This window comes from Fringilla coelebs, assembly GCF_963513975.1.
Source record: "Fringilla coelebs genome assembly, chromosome: 3".
In the NCBI taxonomy this organism is placed as follows: Eukaryota; Metazoa; Chordata; class Aves; order Passeriformes; family Fringillidae; genus Fringilla; species Fringilla coelebs.
The window spans coordinates 102444169-102461641 of NC_140030.1; the positions used below are offsets into that span (position 1 = coordinate 102444169).

Here is a 17473-nt window from a genome sequence, read left to right on the forward strand (position 1 = left end):
CGCGCTGCAGGGCAGGGCAAGCACAGCGGCGGCTGCTTCATTTTTGGCAAAATGATAATAGAAAAAAAAAAAAAAGATAAAAAAAAAGGTAGATATATGTATAAATAAAGAAGGTGAGGAAAGGGAAGTGAAACTAAAAGGAGGGTTTCTGCACTTCTATTTTGAAATGTTCAAAATTTAGAAAGTGTGGCATTTCTGAGGGGAAAGGGGAACTTTTCAGAGGCGGGACGCGGAGCCCCGGGACGCGGAGCCCCTCAGCCCTCACGGCCCCGGCGGCGGCGGCGGCGGTACCAGAGGCGGTGCCGGCGGCGGGGGAGGGCGGGAGCGAGGGAAGGCGGCCGGGAAGGAGGCGGTGGCGGCGGCGGCGGCGGGGCCGTGCTTGCTCGCGGTTGCCATGGGGAGCGGGAGGGCGGTGCCGCCGCCGCTGCGCAGGGAGCAGCTGCTCCCTGACACATCCCCCCGCTGCCATATTGTGTCCGCCGCCGGCCGCGCGGCTTCATGACCGCGGTGAGTGCGCCCGCGCCCGCCGCCCCCGCGGCCCCACGCCTGCCCGGGCTGCCCCCGCGCCTCCCTCGGGTTTAGCTCTCGGCTTTTCCCTGGGTTTGGGGGGTGAGTTTTTTTTGTTTCCGACGCTCCGCGAGGGTTTCGTGGGGGAAGGGGGAAAGCGCGGGGAGTGTGGCGGCGGGTCCCGCTGGTGCCGGGGGAGGAGGGGGGGTGGCGGTGTGGCCGGTGTCCCCTCATTCCCCGCGTGGGGACAAGGCGCGGAGGCGGCGCTTCCCCTCCGGCCGCTCCTGGTGGCGGTGCGTGGGAATAGGGGGGTCCCCGCGCACCCCCGCCCCGCGGGGCCGTGCACCCGCAGCTCCTCCTCCCGGCGCGGCCCCGCGGAGCTTCCGCCCGCCCGCCCGCCCGCGGGGTTTACGCGGGTGACCCCCCCTCCTGCACCGATCCCCCGGCGGGGCGAGCCCGCGCTCCTTGCGCGCTTCCAGCTGCGGCGATGGGAAACACGGCCGGCACCTGGGAGCGCGGCCCCGACGTGCCCCTCGCCGCCGGGTCACCCCCGTCAGACTCAGGCGCTTCCTTCGGTGAAATAAAGACGCTTTCGGCCTCGTTCCGCCGCGCCCCGTTGTCCCCGGAGCGGCGGGAAGCCCCCAGGGATGTGCAGAGCGTCCGTGGCTTGCAGAGCCGGGGGCGGTGTGGGAGGCGCGCTCCGGGGTTCCCGCGTTTTGGGGTAAAATCCAGGAAACTGCTGGCGGAGTGGTCGAGGTCAGGCTGGCATCTGCACGTGGCCCTTCGTAGTGTTACATCTTTTTCGGGATTTTTTGGTGAAGTTGGGCGATGAGTTGGTGGCGGCAGCGGAGCAGCGTCCCACTGCCTTCCTGCCTTACTCCTGCTTGGACGCACCGGCGTGCTCATGCTCAGGTTCTGTGGGAGCGGAAACTGGCTTTTGTTGGTGAGGGTTTGGACTATGACAAGGCCCAGACAAAGAGTAAAAGAAACAAAGAAACAAAATAAACCTTGAAGAGGACCCGATAAACTCTTGTTCCCGCCGAGGTGCCTGTCTGTGGATGGATGCTGTGTTCTGAATGTGGAGTTAAACGTGCTGAATTATGGTAGACTTAAATGCTGAGAAAGCAATTTGATTAGCTTTGTGCCTAATCTATGAAATCAAGGTAACTTTATATATAATTTACCATGTGTATATATGCACACAGACACTCTCCAGATCTTGTTATTGGTGGGCTTACATTTAGGCAAATTTAGTAATAGGTGGGTTGTGATATATTGACATATGAATCATTTAACTTCAGTTGTGTTTCTTGGATTGGGCTCTTTTTTCCCCTCCTTAAAGTCTGGTGTGATGCTTCATCTGTGCAAGAAAAATTCAGCTGGCATAATCTTATGTCAGGAAACTTGAAGTAGTTTGAAGGTTGCTGGTTTTTTTTTTCCTTGGCAGGTGTCTACTCACATTTCCCAAGCTCTGCAGAAGGTAGTTGGACACGAGTCTGAACTGAAAGCTCTGTAGTAGCAATTAGTGCAGCCCAGGGCCGGAGCTGATGAACTTAGCCGGGTGCCAGGGTGTGTTATCTCTGAGCTCAGCCGTGCTGCTGCAGCAGATCAGCTGCTGCTGGGGGCCCACTTGTGTCCAGCTGTGCCACTTAACTTTTGTAGAAATAGAGAGGCCGTGGTGATTCTCACTTCAGGTGTTTGAGTTGCCTGAAATACGTGTAGGACTTTTCTGTGCTTTTAGTATTTTTTGTTTGTTATCAGATGTGCCCATGAGCTGAGCAGTGCTGCTGTGCACGGTGTCTACACTTGCAGACTGTGGTGGAGATGCTGTGTTGGCTGCCCTGCAGGCCCTGAAGAGAGCTGGAGGCACTGGCCCTTTATCGATCCAGGCATGTGGCCCTGAATGCTCTCAGGGACCTTGCTGGAATAAAACTTGTTTGATGTCTTTGTTGGGAGTGTCTAGACTGGAGGATGAAGTTGTGACCTGCTTTGGGTACTGCTGCTGGGGCTGTGCTGAAGGACCTCAGGGATTTTTCATCCCAGAAGTAAGATATATTTTTATCTAAAAGGGGCATCAGTTTAGGAGTGTGCTGCCTCAACAGCTTCAGCTCCTACAGAATTTCTGCCTTTCAGTGTCCTCTAGAGAGCTTGGTATTGAAGGCACCAGCATTGCCAGCAGCTCTCTGTGTCAGGATGTGCCAGTCCAGTAAGTAATGGAGCAGATAGAGGTGTGTGTAATGGTCCTACTGAAGGAGAAGTACTGCCTGGCAAGTGAGTGGAGTGCCTTGAAAACAAGACAGAAGCTTAGGGACATGTCAGGTGGATTTTTTGCCATCTTTATTAACCACAGGCTCTGTTCCACTCAGTGCAATAGACTTGAAAACCTGACACGTTGAGCAAAAGCAAACTCTCCTGGTGAATGAGATAGTTGGGCATCTGAAGATGCTCTACATGGGTATGGTTCAAAGTGGTGAGAAAGCCATGCAGTTCGTGTGCAGAGCTGTTGGTTCCCATAACAGCAGCAGAAGTTTTCATGTTGGTTTCACTGGGGTTCTAATTCCACCTTCCTGCTCTGTCATCTCTCCCTGCCTGCTCATTGTTGGGGTTAAAAGGAGCTGGTATTTACGAGAGGAAGTACCCCAGGCTCTCCGAAGACTTTTTCCATGTGCAGGTTTGTGATACCTTATCAGGAAGAGCTGCACAGAGGGATTGTGGCCAGCGAGGTGGCAGAAAGGACGGGCGTTGGGAGGAGTGATAGTGTGCTCACAGCCACTGCTGCCATGCATCTCTTGATGCTGTTCCCTGCTCTGGGATAGTCTTACTGCACTGCTGTGGTGCAAAACAATCTGTGTGAAACACAGCTTTCCTTGCCTGGATGGATGGAAATGGATGGAAAGCAGCCTCTACTCCCCATAAGTAAATGGCTGTCAGCAGTCTCGATGAATGCTTACAACCTTTTAGCAAGAGGTGCAGCTTCTGGATTATTCCCTTTGGCTCCTTGAGCATTTGCCATTCCTCCCCTCCTGGTAAACGAGTGCATTTTGTGTAAGCTCATCTGCAGGATGAGCTACAGACATCCTACATGTGTAGGGTGTCACTGCACTGATGGTAACTTTTCCTGAGGGAAGCGGATGGAGGCAGCCAGTGCCTCATCCCGGTGTGCGTGTGCTGCTGTTCCACCAGCAGCACATGCTGGTGTGCTGGGTGAAACGGTGTTGGGCAACTTCCTGCAGCTCGGGGTGACTCACGTGGAGCCCAGCTCTGCTCTTGACAAGTGCTTGCTTGCAAACCCTGTCCACATGGGGAGGCTCCCTGTGACTGCATCTGGGGTGTCTCTTCCCTGATCCAGTGGCTGCCTTGTCTTGCAGAGAGGACACAGGAGACCCCTGGGATGCTGCTTCACTTTTTTCCTGGCTCGATCTTTATGTGTGATAGGTGTGTGTTTGTTCCCTGTCACATTGCACCTGCTGATTTGGTGATGGTGAGCTCTCTGTCTCATCCTCACCACGCTGCGTAAAGGCACGCAGCGATGTTCCATGGTGCTTCCAAAATACAATTTAGGTCAGCAAGAAGAGACAGCTCTCAGTGCTTGGGTAGTAAATTACATGGAATGGAAGAAGTACTGCCTGATGCCAGCCAGCATCTTTATGAGCCCCGGTACTCTGCCTGCTCCCAGTAAAACATAATGGCTGTGGGAGCATGAGGGTTGGGTCACTCCAGGCTGGGAGGGTGCTGTTGAGTGCTCAGTGCTGGCCTGTATGGTCAGCAGCTGGGAAACATGGCAGCTGTGTTCGGGGCAGGAATACCCATTTTATTGAGTGGTCACTCAGGGGCACCAGGACCATTTTAAGAGAAGCCTGTAATTTGTTCCGATAGGAATACTTATACTGAAAGTCAATGATGTGGATTTTGACTTTTTTTTTTGCTGAGTGCATTGAAAATTATGTTCAGGCTGGACTTAGTGCTCCCTACTGTTTCCTCAAGGGTTGGAGAATGTTAGGGACTCCATTAAATTGACCACTCCAGGCATCATCACCCACCCCTACTCTTCTGCACACTCAGTCTTTGTGTCTTCTCTCAGGTTATTTTCAGTGCATTCCTATCTTGCAGTTTGTCACTACTTTTAGTTTCCAAGTTTAAGTGTAGTCCTACGCTTGCTTTCTTTTCAGCAGTGTCACTGGGTTTTGTTGTGCTTAGATTTGGGGCAAGTACATGGTTGCCTAAAAGCTGAGTACTGGATATGAAGAGAGCTCAGCACCTGGAGAAGTTTCATGAAGTAGAGCTGAAGGAGTGGGAACTGGGAAGCTTCCTGCTAAGCAGCATCACTCCATTATCCCTTGTCCTCTGGTGTGCAAAGATTGTCCCCAGACCAGTTATCAGCCAGTTAGGTTTGGTTTAAGGATGTAGAGTAGTCAGAAGTAGGAGGGGTTTTTTGTTTGCTTTCTTCTTTGTTTAAACAGAAAGCCAAATTCCACACTGGTGGGATAAAATTAAAAGCAAGTTGGCCAGGGAGGTCAGCACAGTGAACTGGGCTCTGGAGGAAATCTTGCATTTTAGGAGCAGGAGCTGGGAAGCAGCAAGTGGAGACAGCTTTGCAGTCACCAAGCTGTGCTGGTAATGTGGTTTTGTGATACTGCTCCACTGGTGCTTTCCAGTTAAATCTTGCAGAAGGGTCAATTGGGGTGAAGCTTCAGGTTGTTGGTTTTCCACTGGAAATCGGGAGTTTTAGTACTTTAAAGGCAGAAAAGCTGTGTGGAAAAGATAGCTTCATGTTTTCTAGCGTTGGTAAATTGGTACTGACACCAGCTAAAATGTAGCTATGTTCACTTCTGTTTCAAGAGGATGGTAGAGAAATACACAGAAAGGTTACCCTGGAAAGGGAATTAGGATCAGAATTATTTTGCAAGTCATTTGCTCAAATGGCTCACTTGTGAACATATCAGTGGTTTACTTTTTTTTTTTTTTGCATTTTAGTCCACTTAGCAAGCACAATATTGAATTTGAGGAGAACGACCCATGAGCATCTCTTGAAAAGCTATTGGCTGTAAAGCATTTTTCTTGAAAGCACTTATTTCCTTCCCCTTTTTGTGTCTCACCAAAGGTTTTTCTTAAAAGTTAAATTTCACTGATTGTTTGGGTTTCTTTTTTTTAATATTATTTTCATGCCCCAGTTTGTTAGACTGTCATTATGTGCATGTTTTAAATCTGAGGCATTGGGAGCCAGGTCCAACAGTGACTGCAGCCTTTGGAAGAGCTTTACATTTGCAAAGTCTCTGAAGGCAGCAGTGGAATAAATGTCCTAGAGGCTCTGGGTCATGTACAGGGTCTGGATTGAGGTCAGGGCAAGTCTGAGCTCACATATCATTTTCCTTTCAGATATTTGTTTCAAACACAAAGCACTCATGTGTGTGCATATGTATGTATTTAATAAAAAAAAAATGCAAACTTTTATGAAAAATGTTAGATGAAATCTTCCTCTTGCTCCCTGCCCTTTCCTGGGCTGTGATAAGGGTTTGTTTAATCCCTTGCCTATTGCAGGATTTCTTAACTTTTCTTAATATTGGACCTTTGAATTGGTTTCTGTTACTTTTTTTCCCCACCCTGCCTTTAATTATATTACAGGGTGTGGGAGAACATTGATACTAGAGACTTGGAAATATTTCTGCAAATCCCTGGAAAACCTCTCTTCCCCTTTGAGCCCACCAATGCCAAGGTTCAAAGGACACCCCTGAGCTTATGGCTTGTCCAGTTCTTTGGTTGATTTGTTTTATTTTCAGGCTGGATTTGAGAAGGTGATAAGTGCCTTTTTAATGTTTTTTAAACCCATTCTTTTTCATTTTCCTCAGCTTTGCAAGCCAGGAGGAGCGGGAAGGGCCCTGCCTGCTGCAGGTGCTGCCCCTGAGAGCATCTCTGCCTGTCTTTTGTCACCCAGGGGTTCATCTCTTCCACAGACACTGGGTCCCAGCTTGCAGAAATCTGTGGCTGAGAGGTGGTTTTATCCTCAGAAGACTGTAATGCCTTTAGTTGTCTTGGATACGTGACATCATATAGTGTTATAATCAAATACAGGCCTTTCTCAGGGCTGGGGGAAGGTCTCAGCTGACCTCCAGCAGGGCTGGGAGGTGTGCAGGGCATGGGCAGCCCCAGACAAGCGAGATGAGTGGAGAGAAAGGTTGAATTAGTAGGGGGCAAAGTGGTTTGGTGTCATCCTTTTAATGCTCCTGGTCAGGCAGATGGGTGCTTTTTATTGATGGGTTTGCATTAGTCATGCCAGGGGGTTTTTGTTTGTTTGTTGGGGTTAGTTTGTTTGTTTGTGTTATTGGGTTTTTTGTTGTTCTTTCCTCCAACATGCAAAGAGATGTAGCTGTGCTATGTGCCTGATGACTTGGAAGTTTATCCTCAGTTTGGGTAGGTGAGCAGTGCCAGTCATTTATTTGTCTAAATCTTGGGCTGTTTTGACAACACATATTGATGTATTTGAGTCAGGACAAGCCCTTACGCTTCTTGTAGATGCAAGGGAATATGAAAAATCAATAGAGGAGTTTGCTATTGGTGTAGTTGTTTGCATGCAAAAGCAGGTACCAATTGTCTTAAATACTCTCACAGAGCCTGTTTGTGTCAGGACAGAAGTTGTGTGTAAAGCACAACTGCCTGGCTCTGTAACTAAAGGTGCACACACTGGGCTTGCTTTGCAAAGAGTGGGTGCAGAGCTGCTGTCATTAAGTGTGATGTGGCTGAAAATCTTTTTTTCTGGACTAAAATTATGTTCCCCTCCTCAGACTTGGGCAATCCATGGTAAGATTTTATTTTGTTTTTATTTTTAAACCTGGAGGGAAATCACTGTGCTGTTGGCAGGCTCCAGGCTTTCCCACTATTAGCAGAGGTGACCTAGTTGCTTGGCTGGTCCTGCAGAAACAAAAAGGTGCATTTAGTTGTGGAGAAGGTTGTCCTAACCTGGGGCACTGATGCTGTGCAGGTGCCAAAAGGACACCTTTCATCTGATGCCACTGTAAAGAAGGATCAAGCAGCAGGAGCAGCTCTGTTTTCATGCTAACTTGCTGTGGACAGGGCTGTGGCACCTTCTGACAAAAAGGCTGAATTCTTTCTTGCCAGTTCAGTGAGTCCAAGCGTGGTGGCCACAGAAATGATACCTGTAGTACACTTACACCTGCAGTGCTGCTGAGTTTGGAGGAGGTCACCTTTGGTGGGATGGTGGCATCTGGCACAGCTTTGTCCTTTTGGCCTCGATTCTGCTGGAGCTGAGACTTCTTCCAAGAAGGGCTGCTGCAAAGTAAATGTGCTTCCCTGCTTTCCTGAGGATCTGCTCAAGTGGACTTCCAGTTTCATTAAATGGTTGGCCTTTATTAAAGCAGCTTTGTCTTCATTAAATGCTCACACATCAAAGCATTTGCTCCTGTGGCAGAACATAGCAGTGCTGAAGGTCTTCCATCAAAATTCACTCATAGCTGGGGGTCTTTGTGGGAGCATGCAAACCTGGTTTAAGCCAGGTGTGCTCTGCTAGGCTGAGGACCTTTCAGTGCTCATAACCTTCCCCAAACTTAGCTCTCCAATGACTTTAAGAGAAAGCTGCAAAAAATATTACCTTGTCTTGAGGTGTGGGGTCTCCTCTGATCTGTTTGTGCTTCTCTGGACTGCTGCCTTGATCAGCCCCTTCACACCTGGGCTCTGCTGCTTGGGTTGTGAATGCTCTGGAAGAACAGGTCTTCACTGGGCTGTGGGTGCTGGACTGGCATGGATTAGCAAGGAGGTCTGCTCCTGGCTTTTATGAGATGCCAAAAGTCAGACTGCTGGAGGAAGGTTGCGTCTCTCACCTCTTTTCTGATGCATCCTAACTTTTATTTAAGCAGCCTCAGTTGACTTGGCAGCCTTTTAATCTTCTTACTCTGAAATCATAGTCCTCTGTCTGTAATTACCAATGCAAGATGATGTGCACCTCCATTGTGAGGAGCATTTGAGGGGGTAAATGACCTTTCTTTTGAAGGTACCAAGTAGGATTTGGATGCATGAGGCTCTGCTTCCAGCTGGAAGTGTCAATACCAGTGGAGAGCAGCATGCTGTTCCACTCTGTACTCATTGGTAGGGTAAAGCACATGGGCAGAGCACAAACTCTTCCATGTTTTTCAGAGGTGTGCTTAAATCATATTAATTTTGCATTTGCCTGGCTGGAGGTTGCCTTCTTGGCTCTGCTTACAGGGCTGGGGCTGTCCCCATGGGAATTATCAAAACATCTGCACTGGAGAGCTGCTGCTGTGCTCTTTCCTTCTCACACTTTGCTCTCCTTGTTCTTACTGTGGTTTTTCTGCTGGGTCATTCCTGAGCACAAAACCCTACCAGCTTAAAGCAGAGATGGCTTTGGTGAATTCCACGACCCTTATGTAAAACAGTAAACCCCAAATATTGGAAGTGGTAATCTTGAAAATGGCATCTTGGAAGCTGTGTTCTCACAGTTGTGTCTGCTTATAGGCAATCAGAACACACATTGAGGAAAAAATTGTGGATTTTGGATGTCCTTAAGGGTCTGTGTGAAGGAAGAGGGTTTATGGAGAGCACACAAGCTGTGTGCCTTCAGATATGCTCCAGTGGAACTGGTGTTGCTCCTGTGATTTTATTTTTTCTTATTTATTAGTTGATAATAGTCTAATGTGGCCTTTATACCTTTCTAGAAAAAATAAATTAATTTCTGATATGTTCCTGTAGAAGGTGTGTGAGGTGGTGAACTAGGAAAAGGTAATTAATGAGATGTGGATTTTTGTAATGCATCTAAGAAATGTGACACTAACCTATATTATTTACTTTTAATAATATTTATAACTTTATAATATTTAATAATATTATTTATTTATGTTACCTGCAAATAATTTTTATTTTCATGTAGGGCATTAGATATGCTAATGATTCTCTTCTGTAATATGGTAGCATGCAAACAAATAGTGTATTGACACCACAAAGTCTTCCTGATTATAAGTGCCAGCTTAATAATTTGTTCTATTTTTTCCCTTATATGACTGAGTGTGCTCAGGCCATTTTTGTGTTGAAAACAGACTTCACTGCCCCCTTTCCCCTAAGAAAAGAATACAGTGACCTCAGACTTGCATGTGTGTATCAGCCTGTGCATGTTCTTGATCTGCCATGCTGACAGAAGAGTTGTAAAGGGAGATTTCGTGCAACATGAACCGGGAGCTAAAATTACCAAAACACGGCTGAGAGGTGTAAGCTCCTGTGTAGCTGCCTAAAGAGGTGCTCAACCAGGGGGCAAAGTTAATCATTAGAAAGAGAACAGAGCAGCTCACGTTGCAGCAGAGTTGGGGTTTGTCACACTGTATGAATTTTATCACTAGCTCTTTGTTTGGTTTTGGTTTTTTTTCCTAATTTAAGAAAGGATTGAAGAAGTGACATGAGCATATGTATATATGGCTGTATTTAAAGGCAGCCATCGCTGACTGCCAATATGAATCTGCTCTGGTGCCTTGGGGGAGAAGTAAATCATAGCAAGAGCAAAGCTATTTTTGACCAGCTATTTGAGCAGCTCACTTTGCTTTAATTTTTTTTCTTTTTTTAATACTAACTGAGCTGGTAGCTAATCATACCCATCCCTGCACTTAATAGAAATAAGAAACAGAAGGTAAAAAATTTTTGGATGTTTCCAGCACTGCTAGTGGTAAGCATAAGTTCAGGTGCTGTTGTCACCACAGCTTTGCAATAGCTGGTGCAAGAGCGTATGAGCAGATGAAGAGAGGAACAAAAATTGCTGATGGGAAACATGGTGTGTTTCCTGGGGGAGGCACAAATTCACCTTGTGACTGCCTGGCACCAGGCAGGGGCTGGCAGGGCTGGGGAGCATAACATGGATTATCCTGTTGCCTTTCTGTGTCACTCCTCCATTACATCTATCGCTCCCCTTCTCCAAAGTAAGGAGGCTGGGCAGTGTTCTGCTGGGGACACGGTGAGGCTGCCAGGCTAGAGCTGGCTGGGTCAGGGGGTGGCACAACCAGGCAGTGGACCCTTGGTAGGAGGAGATGCAAGTGCAAGGAGGCAAGTGTTTACTGCAAACTGGTGTAAGAAAACCTGCAGTAACTGTGTAGAGCTGTCTGGTGTGATATGGAAACTGTCCTCATCTTGAGCTCTGGCACTGGGAGCTGGAGCATGAAACCAGAATGATAGTGCTTACACTGACAGGGAACTGGAATGGGATTTGGGTTCTTTGGTTGTTTTGATGGATCTTTTTACAGTTAATACGAACCTCAGCTTTGCTCTGTGCTATTTACAACTATGAGCTGCATCCATAGTTGGAGTGTCTTATGTCTGTAGGGTACATGTGTGTGTACAGGTACACCCCCTACATCTGTACAGTGCTCACATCAGGAGGAAAAAAGCAGCTGTTCCCATAACACAGTTTGCTAGAAGGCCCCTTTTGAAACTTGACAAGCAAGGTGGTGTCTGTTGGTGTAATGCCTTTAAAGCATGGGTAGCCTCTTAGACCTTGCATTGAGTGGCAGTGTTTTATAGATAATAATGTTATGATTAGGGTTTTAGTGTTTTGGTCTTTTGGGATTTTTTTATCTAAGCGGTGAGCCATTGTTCCTGCAGGTCTGAGCTGCCACCCCAGTGTTTGGTCCCTTCCTGTTGAGAACTGGTCCCAGCACTCTCTGCACTGCAGGGTAGCCCAGATTAGGGCAGTAAGCCCTTGCAGGAGGGCAAAAAGATCTTGTGGACCCAGGCAGCTCTGTGCGACACAGGTGATGAACAGATAGGCTAGCCAGATCTTCCCCTGGTAGAAACAGGCAGCAGCACTTGGGAATGACTGTGACTTGTAGGGGTTATAAAAATTTCATTTGTATTGAGACCACAAATAGACTTTATGCTGATTTAAGTTTTGCAATTCCTTTTTCACTCTTTGGACACCAAAGGCAAACACTTCTAAACAGGGTCAATTTACAATATAATGAGTAACTTAAGAGCTAGTGTGAGATCTGAATGGATTAGATCCTACCTGTTAAGGTTTTCTCCAGGTTTCGGGTGTTGGCATGAGAATAGCTATTATTTCTGTGTCTGAATTGGTGTTTATAGATAGATACAGCAGTTTCCAAGTGCTACCCATAAGCTCTGCTTATAAACCAAGGGGAGTTTATGCTCATGAGTTTACTGGGAGGTGCCTGTTAGACCCTGGCTCTCACCAGTGGCTTCAGTGTTCGTGCACAGCATGGGGACGGTGCAGCCCCGTGCTTGGGTTTGGTGGGCTCCTGCTGAACGTGACTGTGGTAGTTTGCAATGATTTCTGACCATCTCCTTTGTTGCAGACCAGTCAAGCTAAATGGGTCCAGTCACTGGGATGACGCCAGATAAGAAAGCTGAAACGCCGGGAGCAGAAAAAGCCGCGGGACTACGGCAGTGCCATGGGATGGGCAGCCTGCCCGACACGGGCCACGCTGGCAAGCCCAAGGCCACTGTGGTGGACAGAGATTCAGCAGATGATGAGCTCACAAATTTGAACTGGCTGCATGAAAGTACTAACCTGCTAACAAACTTCAGCCTGGGCAGCGAGGGCCTTCCCATCGTTAGCCCCTTGTATGACATCGAGGGTGACAGCGTGCCATCCTTCTCACCATCCTGCTACCAGAACCCTGAGAAAAAATCCTCTACTTCCAAACCCCCTTACTCTTTCAGCCTTCTCATTTACATGGCGATTGAGCAGTCCCCCAACAAGAGCTTGCCAGTCAAAGAAATCTACAGCTGGATCCTGGAGCGCTTCCCCTACTTCGCCACAGCCCCCACTGGCTGGAAGAACTCTGTCCGACACAACCTCTCCTTGAACAAGTGTTTCCGAAAGGTGGAGAAAAGCCATGGCAAGGTGAGACCTGGCAGGAGGGAGGCGGAGCAGGTTGGAAATTCAGGGAGAAATGGAGAAGGTTCTGTTGTTCTTAAGCATGTTTTGTTTGGGTCGTTTTCACCCCACCATGTCGTCTTAAGACTTTATTTGCAGATGGAAGTGGTTTGGAAATGCTGCTTCTGTGAAATCACAGGATGACAAAAGTCACTGGGTTTTATTATTTATTGTTCACCTAGGTACATCCAGCTGTGGTGCAACCTTCTGAAATCTGGCACACATGCAATTGCAAAGGACTTTTGTTTCCATTTACTTACAATTTTGTTAACCTGCAATAACCAGCCTGAAATTTCAGATAACTCTCTGAGGATTTCTTCTTGATGAAGCCTCTTGAAAGTAGTGCTTTCTCTATTTTCCAGTGTTGAAATTCTGGGGTATGTTCCTCCTTCCTTGCTTTTCCAGCATGGCAATAGCTACAGTTGCACTGGCAAGCAGAGGAGATTATGGGATGTCAGCCAGCTTCCCTGCTTGGATAGCAGGGATGTTGCCCCTCTGGGTGCAGATGCGGTCCCCTGCAAGGTGCCCTTGCTCATGGGCACACTGGATATTCGTGGTGGAGTGTTCCTCAGAGCAACAGCTTTCTCAAATATTAAATTGACTCTTCCACTTGTGATCTCCTGTTACACTTAGCACAGCTTTAGCTTTCCAATAACCATATTAATTCCTGCATTTAATGGACTGTAATGCTTTAACATCTGTCATAAGAGAAGATGTGCATCTCTCTGTGGTGCACACACACTTCTTAAAGTGAAGGATGCTCTTTTCTGTACAAGTTCTTTCTTCTGATTTATATGATTTTACTAGTGACTTTTTTCCTCCCTCTCTCATTCCCCATCTTGTTCCTCAAAGTGCTGGCTGTGACTTAAATAAACTAACAAACCACATACTGAAAGTCAACAAACAAGTCCTGTGCTTGGAGGTCAGACTCAGTGGTAGAAGGCTTGTTATCAGAAATGCCTACAATGCTTGGAGTGCTTCTCACTGTAGAGAGGGGTCCTGCAGCTGAGTGGCCATTGGGGAGGACTGCCTTGTATTGATAGTGCTGAACACCACTGCTTCTCAATATTCCTGCTTCTGCACTAAATTGTTAGGGTGTTGTCACAGGCAGCAGCTTTGCTCTGAAAAAAAAAAAAAGGCTGTTTATTGCAGTGTGGCAAGTCCATTAGCTACTTCATTGCTGAATCCTGCTGAGTGTTAGGATGGGCTCTTAACGTGGCTCTAGGTGCTGTGATGTGGTAACTGAGATGCTCAAGTGACCCTGTGTAGAGGACCTGAGCAGGAGCCACTCACTGCTTTAGGTGCCAGAAGTGTTGTTAAAGGCCTGGGTGGCTCTGTCCAAGGATGGTGGCTGGAGTTTCAGAAAAATTAGGGCAGGAAAGGGAAATCTAAACTGGTATGAGTTCCTTCTGTCTGTGGACTGCCCTTAAATGCTCTGATGTTTTCCAGCCTCATGGATTAGGAGTTACCAGTCAGACTTGTTGTCTTGGCATCTGGGTGGCAGGAGCTTGACACTGCCTGGTCTCCTGCTTACCCTGGCATCTCCATGGGTACTGCTGGGCTCAGAGGATGGCTTGCTGCTCGATGTGACATCTCTAGTAGGAAGAGCAAAATGCAGAATATCTCCCACTGCTGGCAGCAAGGTGATGCTGATGTGCTCTGTCAGTGGTTTCCCAGGGCTCCAGAAACTGCACAGCTCTGTAATTCTAAAGAACAGAAACTGTGCTTACCAAAAAGTACCACCCCAAAAAAGCCCCTCCTGAAACTTTGCTGAAGCTTCCTCATTTCCAACAAAAATCAGTTCAGTCTTTATCCTCTGCCCCCCTAGAAAAGGACCAGATGAGGGTACTGCTCCAAATTCTTCTTGCAAAATAAGTCTGTGGCACACAGCAGCATGCCTGGACCCTGTCGGAGTTGATCTGGCAGGTGATGGAAATGCTTCAGACCCCTTTGGATGAGCTCCTCAGGTGTCACTTCTTGGAGCAAGCAGCAGCTGCTCACAAGCTCATTTTGCTGATCCTGTTGCATGTAACCATGTGCTAGCCATGCCTCTGGGTACTTCCCTGAAAGGGCAAGATAATTTTGTAATTTTTTTCTTTTTTTTTTTCTTTGTTGATGGCATTTTGTACGCCAAAGGGAGCATGCAATCAGCTTTCTTCTATGCCAAATGCCTGTAGAAGCAGAAAAGTCCATGGCATGTTGTATCAGAGGAGCCTGGTTTATTTGCTAACATCAGGGTATGAAGGGTTTTACAGCATTTCAAATGAGTCTGAGCTCTTGTGTTGGAAGAGTCTAAGATGTCTGACAGTAGGGGATGGATGGTCTGTGCCCCTGCATGCCAGGACAGGCTCTGCTCTCTGAAACCTCCCTGGCTATTGCTGCTGGCTGTCAGCTGTGCAATAATCTCTCTGAGGTCAGGCAGCAAAAGAAGGAAGAGTCCATCCTCATCTTTGCCATAATACTGATATTTTTTTTGGATTGGAAGTGCATGTTGAAGGAAAGCTGATTTTTCCCTACTTTCCCCCCTGAGCTGGCACTGCAGGGCAGTTTCAGGGCTCTTGCACTGGCCTCATTTTGGCTGGTGCAGACCTGGAAGAGTTGCTGCAGGAGCATGCTTACTGTGTCCTGATAGTTCTGGGCATTGTCCACAAGACCCTGCTGGAGCAGATCTGAGCAGAACGTCCAAGGGACAAAGAGGTGACCCTTCAGCACCAACTCCCTTTTTCTGCAGAGCTCCTTCCAGACTGTGCCCCATCATGTTGCAGCTGTAGCTCTGGATGGTTGTAGCTGTGGCTGATTTTTCTGTGTGTATATTTGCATCAGCCAGTGAAGTACCTGCAGGCTGCTCTGGATGGTTGTAGCTGTGGCTGATTTTTCTGTGTGTATATTTGCATCAGCCAGTGAAGTACCTGCAGGCTGCAGGGGTTCGGGGGTCTAGGACAGCATCCAACAGAGACTGGGGGAAGACTGTCCTTGCTTGGACCACTGGAAAAATTTATATGTTGTGGTTTTCTTTTAATGAGTGGTGCTGAAGGGAAAGTAAGTGCCTAGAGATGCCTCATGAGCCAGCATTGCAGTCAAGAGGAGGAACTTCTTGTGCCATGGGATCAGGATGTATGGGCATCATCACCCTGCTAAAACCATTGCCTGTTCTGTGTGCACATAGCACACTGCTGCTGTACCTAAGTGGTGTGTCAAGGTGACAGACCCACAAGCTGAAACACCTTTTCTTTTAGAGCTGCAGTAGAGAACATGCATGCAGTCAGCCAGGCAGATGAAATTCCCAGTGGTAATGGTGGTGGTTAACATCAAGGGGGTGATGCTGGAGCAGTCCCAGGGACACCTGCTTGCCTTCCAGTGTTCCTGCTGTGGCCCTGGTGCCCCTGAAGATGTGGAGGTGTGCTTGTGAGTCAGTGATCCTCAGAAGATACAGCTAAAGCTCCTTGCATCTTAAGCACTGTCGTGCTGCCTTGGGCTTGGGGAGAGAGGCGCCTACGCTGTGACGTTGCTTTTTTTGAGGGAGCAGCATCTGATCTACAGCACAGGAGGACCTCAAGTGAGAAGGGATTTGGGGCTGAAGCCGTGCTCTTTGTTTAGACTTGTTTTTATGGTTATGGCATTGGGAGTTATTAATTGATGCTGAGGAGAAAAGGTGTGAGGAGGCAGGATCAGCATCCACATCAAACATTAATTTGGCAGGCCCCTGCTTGCATGGATGTGGCCCTGCCACTGTTTTCTCTAGAGGCTGGGGGTTACAAGGCTTGAATATCTTCAACAAATGTCCTTTTATTGGTAAATATCTGGTTTGGGTGTTTGTGGTAAGTTATTTTTTTTGTCAAGAGATGGTGATAAACAATGTGTAGCTTTTCAAGTATTTGGGCAAAGAGCGGGGCAGGTGCCATCCATAAGCCTGTGAAGATAGAAGAAAGATGCCTTTTCTGTGGTAAACCTTTTGGTGGATGTATTTTATAGCTCCTTGCACACAGACAGTATTTTCCAGTGGTTCACCTTGCTCAGGTGGATGCAGCTGGGGAAGACTGTCTGTCCCTGATGGAGCCAGGACTGCTCCCAGGTGTGGAGCTGATGGACAGCTCTCTGCAGACCAGGGACATGTGCCTGCAGAGAGCCTGAGCCACCAGCACCAGCTGAGCTGCTCTGCTTTGGTTGCTCCTCAGACTGGTGGGGGACTGTGGTGGGGTGGTGGTAAAGGATAAGGCTGGATCATGGGAAGCATTTTGTTTCCAGCCCACATTTCTATAATCCAGCCCTGAAATGCTAGGGGCTGGAAACTTAATGTCTTTACAGAACATCTCCTATACTTCAAAATGCAGGAATTCTTTTCTTTCCTTTATTTTTGCCTGGATAAAATCCTGCAAGTCAAATTAGAAACATTAGAAAGATGCAGAAAAGGTGGTAGACCAAAAACTAATCTCAGAATTATATGATTACCCCTGTTTTGAGTTGCAGAATAAGAAGAGCCTGGTGGCCTCTTTTCACTGACTCTGGAGGGATTTTTCTCTAGGTCTTAAGTACAAGTTACACCTACATTTCATTCCAACACTTGCCTCGCTGTTGAAGCGAAATACTAACCTCCAAAGGCAGTTTAGCATTTTAGAGTGTCCTGAATTAGACCTTGCTAGGAGAAGTGGCACAGTCTGTTCTGGCTTGTTTTAAAGATGGATATTGGTTCTGTGGCATTTCCAGCTCCAGCTGTGGCAGGCTGTCCCCTGACACGTGACACTTGATTTCAGACCTGAGCTGGACTTCTGCCCCTGTCTTTGCTAAGCAGAGGGTGCAAGCAAAGCACAGTTGCAGCTCCATCATCTCTTCAGCTCAATGTCTACTTTTAGCATCTCCAAAGGTGGGTGGGAGTGTGGTTTCACATTACACATGACCCAAAGAAGAAGTCACCCTGTTTACTGCCTGTTGCATTGGATCTGTCAGTATCTGGATGGCTTCAGGGTGTGCCCAGGTTCAGCTTGCTGTTGCAATACCCACCCAAAATCCTTCTGTTATGTTGTCAGGGCAGCAAACTGGAGGAGTACCTTGCTGGGAAGATCAAAG

General features: G+C 47.7%; 1 protein-coding gene across 1 annotated transcript in view; it reads left to right on the forward strand.

Moving 5' to 3' along the window:
• The first annotated feature begins 203 nt into the window (after nt 1–203).
• Nucleotides 204–17473, forward strand: part of FOXN2 (forkhead box N2) — a 30385-nt gene continuing 13115 nt past the window's right edge. The window contains 2 exon segments of the mRNA XM_084202153.1: nt 204–507; nt 11826–12376. Coding sequence (XP_084058279.1) covers nt 11840–12376 — 537 coding nt within the window. The 5' untranslated portion in view covers nt 204–507; nt 11826–11839.